We start from the raw sequence: 12,030 nt of genomic DNA, 5'->3' as shown, positions 1-12,030 counted from the left end.
AATTTCCCTTCTTTTTTTCAAAATCTCAAATGCTTTCATGGTATGTAAAATTGTGTTTTTACAGGCACTGATGTTTCAAAATATACTGATGTGAGTTCTCATTATTGCATTGATGATTTTATCAGATGAAATTCATCAGGGCTAAGGGATTAGAGAGATCTTCAAACTCACAACCCTTGCTATCCAAACTTGATTAAGCTATTCTATACTAATTTGGAAGTTGATGACTCTAGATTGGTTGTTTTAAAGATATTTGGAACAGAGATGAGGGAGATTGCCACGGGATTGGTCGATGAGGGAAGGCAGTTAAATCTCTCCACACTGAAGGAAGCGATGTATACGATGAAGTTGAGGCACTGGTTGAGAGCATAATAAACACTAGGATTCTTAATTTGGAGTGCAAAAGCTGGCAATTAGGTGAAAAGCTTAAATTTTTATTAGGTGAAAAAAAATAATTGGCTGATTCGGAGTAGAAAGTAATCAATCATTCATTTTCTTTAGACTTAAAACTATCGAAAGCCTATTTTTTTTTTTCTCTGTTAATTATACAGACGTATACCTACAAACAAACTTTTCCTAATCTACAATTCTACATGTGATCTTTTTTTTTTTTTTTCATTCCAGTTTCAATTAATCTGCATTGTGATAGGACTGGATTCCAGGGTAGAGAGAAAAGAAAGAATTGGGGAAAGAAACATTAGTGTTTTCTGTGAAAGAACATTCACCATATGAGGTGCAAGATAAGCCCCAAAACTGTTGGACTAAGGAATGATTACAGATAAATACTTCTGAGATCTTCCAATCAAAATCTTAACTACTAGCTGAATGGTCCCATTTACAACCTTTTCCCTCCTTTTGCAGTAATTACTCTAACGAAAGATGGGCTGGACCAACTAATTGTGGGTATCGTGAGCTGATTATTGATAGTCACTAGTATTAGAAAGTACAAATAAACGCCGATTGGTGTGCATTAAGTGAAGAATTCAGTGCTAGCACAGAAACAATGAGTTTCTCACAATTGAATATTGAAAATCAATACTACGTGTTGAAATTGGAAGTCAGATTGTGTGAAAACTTGAATCAGTTTAATCATCTGACTGACTAATGACTCTTGATTATGTATGTTCAACAAATAGGGACAAAGAAGCATCCCATAACAAAGAGCTAACTAGTTTTGGCGCCCTTGTTCCCTAACAACTAATGCCTGTTGTGGTTCCTTCTCCTCTAGTTCTGCCATCACCAAATCTTTTTGCTGTTCCTTCTCTCCTACTTGTGCTTCTCCATCTTCTAATTGCAGTACCACATGCTGCCTTAAATATCTACATAGTACGAGCAATATAAAAACTGCAAGGAAAATTTATTTTACAAGAATCAACCACCGCAAAGTTGCCAAACCCAAATGCAAATTTAAGCAGACAGGATTTACCATCTCAAGGTTCATTGTACAACAGGGAAATATATATCTATTGAGAAGCAAAAAAAATCTATCCTGAGACAAATTTATAGTCTAATTTCCAAGTAATCTGAGACTACCAGCATAATTTTGCAAAAGGCTCTGAAATAGTGCAAATGGTCGGAGCTTATGCTAAAATTGCCTAGAGTGTGTTTGTTTTAGCCAAATCCTACTTTCCAATGCTCATTGAAAGCAATCCTCCTCTCAACTTGGATTGGAGTCCAACAGGATGGAATGTTGATTTGTGCAATTCATGCTATAAAATGCAGCCAATTCTGTTACTAGGGTCTTATCTTACCTGTGAAGATTCGAGTTTTTATTGAAGATAGATTCCAGAAGGCCATGAGTGCTGATGCCATCACTTTCTTCTTGCGAGTGCAAGCACTCCATGTGTCCAACAACCATGATTTCAAGCCCTCAGCTGCATAACAAAAAATTTCTACTATTAAGCACTAAAAAGTGGACAGACATATGAAGTTTCCAGCAATTAGGTGGACTCATGCCTCTCTGGTTTATCTGAGCAGTGTAGCAAGAATAAAGCTTGGGGACACTGAAGCTGACAAGAAATCCTGTCCATATATACAAACATTAGCAATTTAGCAAGATGTATGGAATAAATGAAACTGTAAAGTGGAAAAGAATATAGAGTTAATGGTGTCCTCACCAATGGCACACAGCCTCCAGATAGTAATTAAGTGGCCATACTCCGCTCCTAGTAGAAGAAAAGGAACTACCTGAAACAACAAAAGACCAACCAATTACTTGGGCGGTACAAAAAAAATATTATTGACCTGACCTGACCTGACATATTAAGAATTTAATTCAAAAATTCAATCCTATTGTGGAAGAATATCTTAAACCACTGACTGCACTCAAAGTTTTGAGAATGCTTCTCAAGTCATTATGGTTCTCATGATCTCATAAGAACAGCAACTTAAATAGTCACACCATGAGATACAACAAAAATGCATAGGGCCAAAATCTGAGAGAGCGAGATATGGTGGAGGGGTGTGAGAACAATCTGTATTTTCTGTATTCATATTCATATAGTGAAATCTGTTGCTGACTGTAGACGTAGTCCAAAATCTGTTGCTTTGTTTCTTATGGCTTTCTATCATTCTCAGCTTGTTTCATTTGTTCTTGAACACTTTCCATCATTTCACATAACACCTATAATTACTTCAATAGTTCAATATAAGGTGCTATCTTATTAGTTGAAAAGTACCAAAATGTTAACAATCACATACTATCAAATTAAATTCTATATCTAAAAAGAAGAACTTAGAGGATTACTTTGAGGGTCATGGATGGTTCTCCCGAGAACAGTGCTCTCATCCTTGAAAGAGCAAAATTCAGAGCAGGAAGAATTAATTTCGCAAGACGCGAAATGTCATCCTCTTTCAGCTTGATTTCCCTCTTCTCTTCAACCTCATTTCTGAAACACAAGGACGAAAGTCACAAAAAACATAAGGAAGACTTTGAAGCATAACAACACCACCATCACACCACCTATGAATCTCGAACTAAATATCATACCTTTGACAAATCGAATTCGAGAAAAACGAAACACCCGATAAGAGAATCCCCAATTGCGACAAGGCCGAGAAGATACTGAAATTTTTTTAAAAATCTCAGATTTTCCTCCACGTGGGTGAAAAACAAAAACACAAAAAACGCATAAAGTACAGACCTAAAGTTGAGTCCTTGAGTAAAGCACGAAGATACGAGACAAAGAGAACCAAACCCAAACCAAAAGGTTGACTTTGACGAATTCTTCCACATGATCAAATCACTCACAACCTGCCCAACACGGTCGAAATCACCACCATTTTCTTCTTCGCTCTCTGAACACAAAATCACCCACAAAAAAAAAAAATTAAGATCAAACATAGAGAAGCCATAGGGATTCGGGAGAAAATGGTAAAAATGCATACTTGGAGATGGGGTTGAAGGCGGAGCAGAGTTAGGTTTCTCCTTCTTAGTTCGCGCGGTTTGTCTTCTCTTTCTGGGTTTTCCGACCTCTTCGAGAAAGATTGAATCTTTTTCTTCTCGAATCTCGAGCTCGGAGCGCCGCCGCGATTTGCGAGGGTTCCTCGGGGACGCAGTTTGGGGTGCTCTGGTTTTGCAGCGGCGGCGCACCCCCGCGGAATCTGGAAACTCCGGCGGCGGCGAGGTGTTGCGAGGGACGGCGGGGGATGGGGATTTGGTGGGGGTTGCGAGAGGGGACAGGGGAAGAGGGTGGTCTTGGTGTTGGGTTTGTTTGTCTGCAATGAGGAGACAAGGGTTTTGCTGATGGGAAGAAGAATCCATGATTTGAAAGAAGAAGGTTGAGGGAAGGTTGAGGGATTGAGATGATGATTTTTGTGGTGCAAATGGTTTTTGTTTTGTTGAGGGTTTTGTGAGGCGCTTCAGTGCAGTGCTGTGCTACTTGAACCAATTTGAATGTTGACAATTTGGGTAGTAGCCGTTGGAGAAATTATCGGTTTTAAAATCTTATATTAAATAGAAAATATTCTATGCAATGATTTCTCGTTATAAATCATCTTGAGTAACGAATTTGTTGATTTTTTGAATAATTATATTAAAATTCATATAAAGTAATTTTTTTATTAACTGATAGTATAAAAAATTTACATTAATAATATATAATCATTAAATTTAAAAAAAAAATGTTACAAGTTAGAGCTTAATGTCCAAGTAAGTGGTTTTTCTTACTAAGTTAGTGATTTCTTTTACTATTATTCATCTCATAATAATAATAATTTATAAAAAAAATCAAATTAAAGTTGACACTAAAATTTTTGAAAACGATAGATTAAAAAATGATAAATTTATAAAAATGACTAAAATTAATATTTAATATTCAAGAACTTGTTAAAGGAATCAATTCATAGTAAGAGAATATACAAGATGCATTTGAGAAGAGTGAAGTATATCCCTATATGAGAGATAAGTATTAAATGAGAACACATGTGAAAAATAGTGAAGTAACCAAAATACAAATAAATGGAGATGTATTGGATTAAGATTTTAAAAGATTACGTAGAAATATTATGATTTATTAAATTTTTTACAAGATTTTTATGATAGTTTAAATTTTAATGAATTTATATCATAAGAATTTAAAGGATTTGAAAGGATTTTATATATTTATAAAAATTAAAAGGATTTTGTGAGTTTTTTAAAAAATAAAATAAAATTATAAGAGTTAGTAAAAATAATAATAAGAAATGATGAGGTTTGGATAAAAAAAAACAATATAATCTTTTTAATAGTTATATTGATTCTAATTTTATGTCCTCCAATACTAATCTTTCTTGCAATAACATATTTTCATTCTCACCTTTGAATTTGAACAATAGATTTAAAATTATACTTTGATTTCTTGGTTTTTTTAATTACTATAATAATGTCATAATAAATCTAATGACATATTTAAATAAAATACAATAACAAGCATATACTAGGAAGGGGTAGTGAAGTAGTGAGAATGAAATTTTTTTAGAAAGATTATTGAGTTATATGGATAATAAAATTAAGGATAACAATCATAAAAATATTGTGTCAAACAAGTGATGCACATAGTCATTCTAAGAAAAACATTATTAGTCTTAACACATAAGACAAACATTAATTTAATTTAAAAAATAAAATGAAAAGTGCAAAGAGAAATAGTATATTTGACATTTTTTATTCTAAAAGAATAGAAGAAATATATATGACATCTTGAAAAAATATTAAAGAGATAGGAGAATAGGTGTGATTAGAAAAAATAAAGTCCAGTAACGAATAGAAAAAGAAAAAAAATCTACCAAAATTTCAAAGATTTGGATGAGATTGTTTGATAGATATTTTATACTAAAAATATGATGAAATTCATCGAAGTCCTTCTTAAAAAATAATTCATCAAAATTTATGTATTTTTTAATACCAAAAGATTTTTTATAAGTTATAAAAAAATCCTAATGGAATAGCACCGAATTTTGTTGTCTTCCTTAGAAAATCTTAAAAGTCTTAATTGAATATCACACAAGCTATTTATACTATTTAAAAATCTTGATTGAATACCTAAGACTTTTTATATAAAAAAAAAATCTTTTAAAATCCTAATTCAATACATTCCCTTAGATGTTAACACCTCCCACACCTTATTGTGAACATCACTAACTATGTTCATATATTATTTCACCCAATAAATGTTGGAGATAAATGTGTATGCCTAATATTCAATCAAATTAACAATTTTAATTTTAATAAAGAATTGTTTTTTATTCTATTATCATATTTATTATTTTATTGAATTATTAATTTGAAAATTCCTTGATTAAAATTATATGTTTGTTATCATGATAAAAATTACGATAATGAGAAATTAAATAAGTATTTTATAATTTTAATCTAGGATCATAGGATTATTGTGAAAGAAATATCAATAATCCAAATAAATCAATGTACATGTAATGATCTTTATTGTATAAAAATTAATAGATCGTATTTATTAAATTGCATATATAGATGATAGATATTTGGATGTCATTATTGAAACGACTCAATTAAGAATTACTAATGGTTAATATTTTATCTTAAAATGTCAATAGGAAGTCATTCTCAAGAAGAAATATAATGTTTATACAAAAATATAATAGTTTTCTTTGACTTGAGATCATCAACCATAGTAATTAATAAATTTTCTTTGACCTAAACATTGTATATGATTAAATATTTGTATAATTAATGATTGATCAAGAAGAAATTCATCAACTCTTGATAATGAGTTTGAGTTTTACGATATAATTAAGACCTTGACTAGACCAATTGAATGATAAAATAAATGAGTCTATTAAGTCATTTGATGATTAAATATAATGTGTCAACTTATTGGAGTTTGAGAGTAATATCAAATGTCAAATATCATACTTTAGAGTTAACTTGACGTCATAAACGTTAAAAAAAATATTACATTATTCTTCTATTGATTTTTGAAGGTAAATGACATTACTTTATTTAGTTGAACGTGTTAAAGAGTATTGTTAGACACTTACCTTGATTAATAAATTAATTATGATCAATTTACTATCATCATAATATTGGACTTAGGTCATACACAAACGAATTTTTCAATCTTTACAAAAGAAAATATTTTTATTTAATAATTAAATTAGAGAATTTAATCAAATAAATATTTTAATAAAATATTATTATATGTTTGATAGCGCCAAAAATACAAATAAAGCAAAGTAATTTGAATTTGGTGAAAATATGATTATCTCGCATTGAAATAGATGGAAACAAATAAAGATGAGAGTATATAAAGATATGAACAAATCGGTTTCTTAAAAGAAGACTCGATGATTCTTATTTATAGGAACATTAGTGTCATTTCCAACCTAGATCACTACCATTGCACTCACTAAGTTGCTTTGTTGTTGTTCCATTTCTTAAATGGTTAATATTAAAAATTGGTCTCGGTGTATGAATGTGTAGAGTCTTTACATTAAAAAAAAATAAGGCTTCGAAAATTGATATTTAGGTAGATAATTCTAAATTTTTATATTTATTATTGTTGTAGTATTCTTTTAAACAAAATATATTCTCCGCTAGAAGTGTTATGAACCCTCCTTTATAACTGTCAATAAATGGTCTTGTTAAGATATAAAATGCCTAAAAGAAGATATAACATGCCTCTAAATCAACACCTCCCTCACCCTACCGTGTGAGAAGAAGAAATATCTCCATACATTATAAATTTTGCTAAATAAATGGTCTTTGATAAGATATCCCTAAGAAATCAACATCTTCCACACCCTACCATGTGACATGACTTCATGGCATCTTTGCATATCGAAGGCAAAATGCTTTTATCCTGCTAAGGCCTTCTACAAGATTAGAAGTGTCGACAGCAAAACTAATTCGAAGCCAATTCTTCAGTCCAACCGTGACACCTATTACCATTGATCAATAAAGGGAAATTTTCATCATCACATGACTTTTATTTTATTCATGAAACTAATGAAACTGAGATTCTTGAAAAAATTATTACCTGGAAGAAGAAGGACAGATTCCTCTTCAGCTAGCTTGGCACAGAAATCCATATCATCAACAATGTCCTTAATTTGTGAGAAGTTAATCTCCACCTGCTCCATTCAATTTACTATTAATTTATCATCTGTAATGATGATCCAGTGTTAAAGTACTAATAACATATGAAAACCTTAAAACTCTAAATGCCACGTACCATGACACACATTGCTCCTTCTGGTTTGTGAGGGCATGTTAAGCAAGGGATCTCCTTACATAAATCATAGAATATGTTTGCAGTCTCCCTCAGTATATTAAGATTTTTTGAAAGGAAATCATCTTTTGTTTTGCCAAGGATTTCAGGTATTGCTGCCTGCAAACTTACTAGCTGTAATTTTTGTTTCGAGGGAAAAGAAAATGAAAAAAAGGAAATGGGCATGCAAAGTATGCATATGTTAAAAATTCTGAATGCATGTATACTGATCTATTCAGAAGAAGAAAACAAGGATATAATTTTATAAAAGTAATTTTCTTTTGCTCTTGTATTTTGCTTATGATAGTTTGCATTGGTTACCTGCAAGAAGGTTGGAGGGTCAGTTGTGATCTCCAAATAACTGATGATACTTTTCACAACCTGATAAAGAATGAAAACAATTGCATAAGTCATACAACATAGTGAGTCAAATACCAGGATAATATATATATCTAAGCTAAGAAATTTTTTTATTCCATTTGATCTTCAAAATGAAAAAAAAGAATGATAATGATAAGGAGAAAACTAACCCCAGTTTTCTGAAAAATTCCATGAGGGTCACATGTGGCTATCCAACCAGTTCTCCAACCAGGAACTAACCATCTCTTTGATAAAGATCCAATTGTAATGACCGGAACTATTGAAGAAAACACCCCCATGGGAACAAATGGATTGCTTCCATAAGTTACATGGGCATAAACTTCATCAGAAATGACAAAGATTCCAAGTTTCCTAGCAATTTCAGCAACCTACAAGAGCTCTAAAAAATTATCACGTTTCAATTCCAACTCTTAAATAACGTAAGCACAAGACTATATGTATGTACCCTTTTTAAATGTTGGTATGTGAAGACATTTCCACATGGATTGCTAGGATTGATGAGGACCATGGCCACTGTGTTTTCATCTGCTTGAGATTCAAGGGAATCAAGGTCAACCTCCCAACCTCTCTCGGGCAAAAGATCAAAATGTCGTACTTCGAGGAGACAACAACTAGCACGAGAATCATATTGCGGGTACCCTGGTCTTGGAAGGAGAATGTTGGCATCAGAACGTGCAAGGGCAGGCAAGATTATATCTATAGCTTGTGTGCCACCGATGGTGAGAAAAACATTCTCTGGTGATAATTGGTATGGAAGATCAGAAGAGAGATAATTTGCAATAGCCCTGCTTTTGGGAAATGCTATACATTATTACCAAACCAACATGAAAATCATATATTGATTTTGGTTTGAGAATTACACACATGCATATTCATTTGTTGGATTACCAAATACAATTATGCCACCAGGAAAGAGGTATACTTGTGAACTGAACTAAAAGAACATTGAATGTCACTCATGTTCTATCTCTTCCTTACAAGAGAAATTACAAATATGTAATCATATGACTGAACGCCAAATTCAAATCACAAAATCTAGAAGTTAAGTTTAGATATAATCATTCAATAGATTCGGTACTTCAATCACATTGGCATATATAGCTAAGACCTGGCAAACTTAATCCCTTTATTTAAAGCCGATCCAAGAGTAAGGCTACTAAAGTTAAAGTTTTAAGCCTAGGAATAAAAAATAGTTTATCATAAAGCAAAAAGGTTATATATGCTGACCATAAAACTCAACCGTTCTCTTGTTTAAAGTAAAAAAAAAAAGAAGAAACGACTAAATGATCAAATGTATCTTTTTTTGTCCTTTATCTTTAAAAAACTGAAGTTAATATTGTTAAATATAATCAAATACAGGTGACTAGAAGCCGTCACCAAATGAAAAATGAGAAAGAGTGTATCAATAATTTTATCCTTCACAAACCCTAATCCCCTTTTTCTTAAATTGAAAATCACAAATCTCACACCCAAATTGAAATTTCCAAAATAGCACAACCAATTCAACTTGAAAAGCCACCAAACCTTCAAGTACCAAAGCAAAAAGAGGGATAAAAAGACTCATTTAGGTGGGTGTCGTTAAAAGGATAAGGGAGAATCGCATTAAGATGTCTTGTGGATGATCTCGTTGGAAAATCAAGGTTCTTGTTGAATCTAGCGCGACCTCCTCAGATTGGTGGGGGGGGGGGGGGGGGAGTCGACAATTTTGTGAGTTGAGATGAGAAGGAAGAAGATGCTGAAGTTGAATCATAGTATGATTTGTGAAGGATGAAACTGTTGATGCACTATTGCTTTTTCTTTATTTATTTCGTTTTGTGACAATTTTTAGCCGTCAATATATAATTATCGTTAACTGGGTTAACTTTAAACTAACAAAAAGATCATTTTGAATCTTTTTAAAAAGACAAATGATCATAATGAACTTTATAAAAAGATAAAAGACTAAATATGTCATTTGACATAAAAAACCGTCACTTAAAATTTGCTTTTAAGTCTCATTCACGCTGGACTGGCTCTCTGAGTTTATTACTAATTACTGAAGAGCATCTCCAATGCTGTAACCATGATAGAGTTGCTTAACTTACTTTGCGTGACCTTATATTACCATGAGATTTAAGAACTTTACCAAGCTTTCTCTCTAACAGTATATTTCTTAAGAACTTAAATTAATCCTACAATTGTTAAAGACCATTACTTATATAACCAACTATTCTTATATGAAAATTGTCTAGGCAATTGCTCCAATGGTACTGTATATAAGTCATTCTCATTGGAAATGCTGACACAACAATTTTATTTTGTAGATGAGGCTAGAGTGAACAAACCTCTTTGCATCAGGTAAGCCAACGGTGGGAGGGTAACAGTTGAAGTTATAGGAGTTAACAGCAGTTGAAACAGAATCAGTAGCTTCTGGGGTAGTCCGAAACAATGGGTTCTCGGTGGGATCTACACGACAGAGAGGAACCAAAGGTTTCTTGTCTCGGCTATTGTTGACTCTCTCCATCAACATGTTATAGACCCCTCTCACAGAGATGGATGAAGCATTCAGCTTCTTGTTCCCCTGAAAATTCCATTTCTCACTTCCATCCTCCATTCTCTTCGCCCAGTATATGGTGTTTGAGTTTGGTGAACCAATATAAGTGAATTTAAAGAAAGTGTAGGGAAAAGATAAGATTCCAATTGAGAAAGATAAATGGTACTTGTACTTCATTTTGTACTGTAATAAGAAAAGCTGCAGGTCATGTTCTGGGTTCCATATGAATCTTGTCTTTATATGCTTTTTCTATTCACATGTCATATGACATGGAACAGTGGTCAGAGTGTCCTTAATTAAGATTAGGCTAAACAATGATTATAAATTGTATTGTGTCAATTATTCAAAGATACTTTCAACAGGTAACCTGCACGGAAAATGCGGTCTGAATAGTTAATTATAAGAGCATTGCACCGGTGATCCTAGAAAAAATGAAATAATAATTGAGTGATTTTCATCTCTTAAGTTCTAATCGTGTTGATTTTTTATCGTCAAAATCAATTTCTTCTCACAAGTTGAGTCAAGTAAAGCCAAAAACCATAATAGAACTTATTATCATATTTGGATTCTCATTCATTAAACTCAAATGTGATCGTATTTAAATTCTTATTCAAATAATTTAAATGTGGATCATAAAAACAATTTTTAATTGCTTTTGGTGCATCTTAACGTAAAAATTAGATCAAACATGTATCATGGATGCTAATTGAAACACACAATGATACCCTTGCTAAACACACTAGTAGTACACCCCTTGATATATAAGGTCAAACCAAGCACCCCCTCCTATCTACGCGCTTGTTTACAAATATGATAGTTTCAATACACCTTAAGTAGTACCCTGCCACACACCACATGTCATTTCTAACTTAATATATTTCTGAGTGGACAAACCTTTCTATACACTATTCCTTGACTATTTTCCCGTCCAATATACAAAGAAATTACATGTGATGAGAATTTTTTTATATAGAAACTAAAATTTCATTAATAATAAGAAATGCTTAAATTCAACATAAGGTATGAACAAGACTCCAGTATAAATGGAGACACATCAATAACTTGCAAAACCAAAGTAGCCATGCGCAATATTACATGAGGAAAAAGGTAAGCCAAGATCAAGACACCAAAGAAAGCACAAATTATACAATCGCTGCCACATATGATATGGCAACTCCCCTGCAACCATTAGGCACTCCCCAATATGTTATTGTATCAGCACGTGAATTTATTTAGCCACATAAATATCTTATTGTTACATAACACCTGTGGAGTACGGACATGACCCCAAATAGTGGTGTTCTTATTTCCGACAAAGACATGCGTTGGACCGCACCGAACACGTGTTGGACATGCATTTGTCATGTCCATCTTTTTTTTTTTTACCTTAGA

The 12,030-nt window shown here is 32.5% G+C and overlaps 2 protein-coding genes across 2 annotated transcripts; both read right to left on the bottom strand.

Annotated features, from left to right (window-relative positions):
- Positions 1–987: 987 nt before the first annotated feature.
- Positions 988–3,904, bottom strand: LOC100777074 (reticulon-like protein B17). The gene is made up of 8 exons (XM_003539491.5): positions 3,388–3,904; positions 3,144–3,297; positions 2,990–3,064; positions 2,747–2,888; positions 2,118–2,187; positions 1,957–2,022; positions 1,752–1,874; positions 988–1,344 (listed from the first exon to the last, which is right to left on the bottom strand). The coding sequence occupies exons 1-8, from the start codon at positions 3,761–3,763 to the stop codon at positions 1,169–1,171; spliced, it is 1,182 nt and encodes a 393-aa protein (XP_003539539.1). The 5' UTR covers positions 3,764–3,904; the 3' UTR covers positions 988–1,168.
- A 3,155-nt stretch (positions 3,905–7,059) lies between these two features.
- Positions 7,060–10,723, bottom strand: LOC100787587 (tyrosine aminotransferase-like). Its single transcript, NM_001255472.2, is given in 7 exon segments — positions 7,060–7,395; positions 7,494–7,587; positions 7,689–7,844; positions 8,046–8,105; positions 8,255–8,473; positions 8,551–8,890; positions 10,430–10,723. Coding segments are annotated over 7 exon segments (1,257 nt in total). The 5' UTR covers positions 10,699–10,723; the 3' UTR covers positions 7,060–7,276.
- Positions 10,724–12,030: the final 1,307 nt, after the last annotated feature.

Source organism: Glycine max, chromosome 12 (assembly GCF_000004515.6).
Source record: "Glycine max cultivar Williams 82 chromosome 12, Glycine_max_v4.0, whole genome shotgun sequence".
Taxonomy (NCBI): domain Eukaryota; kingdom Viridiplantae; phylum Streptophyta; class Magnoliopsida; order Fabales; family Fabaceae; genus Glycine; species Glycine max.
The sequence above is the reverse complement of the archived record's forward strand: the minus strand, read 5'-3'. Positions and strand labels throughout refer to the sequence as shown.

Bases quoted from the DNA above. Each gene is read 5' to 3' on its own strand.
- LOC100777074 (XM_003539491.5), bottom strand. From the start codon at position 3,763: ATGGATTCTTCTTCCCATCAGCAAAACCCTTGTCTCCTCATTGCAGAC. The intron at 3,065-3,143 runs GTCTGTACTTTA...AAAAAATTTCAG, and splicing joins ACTCAAGGACTCAACTTTAG to TATCTTCTCGGCCTTGTCGC. The intron at 2,023-2,117 runs GTGAGGACACCA...ATATATGGACAG, and splicing joins CTGGAGGCTGTGTGCCATTG to GATTTCTTGTCAGCTTCAGT.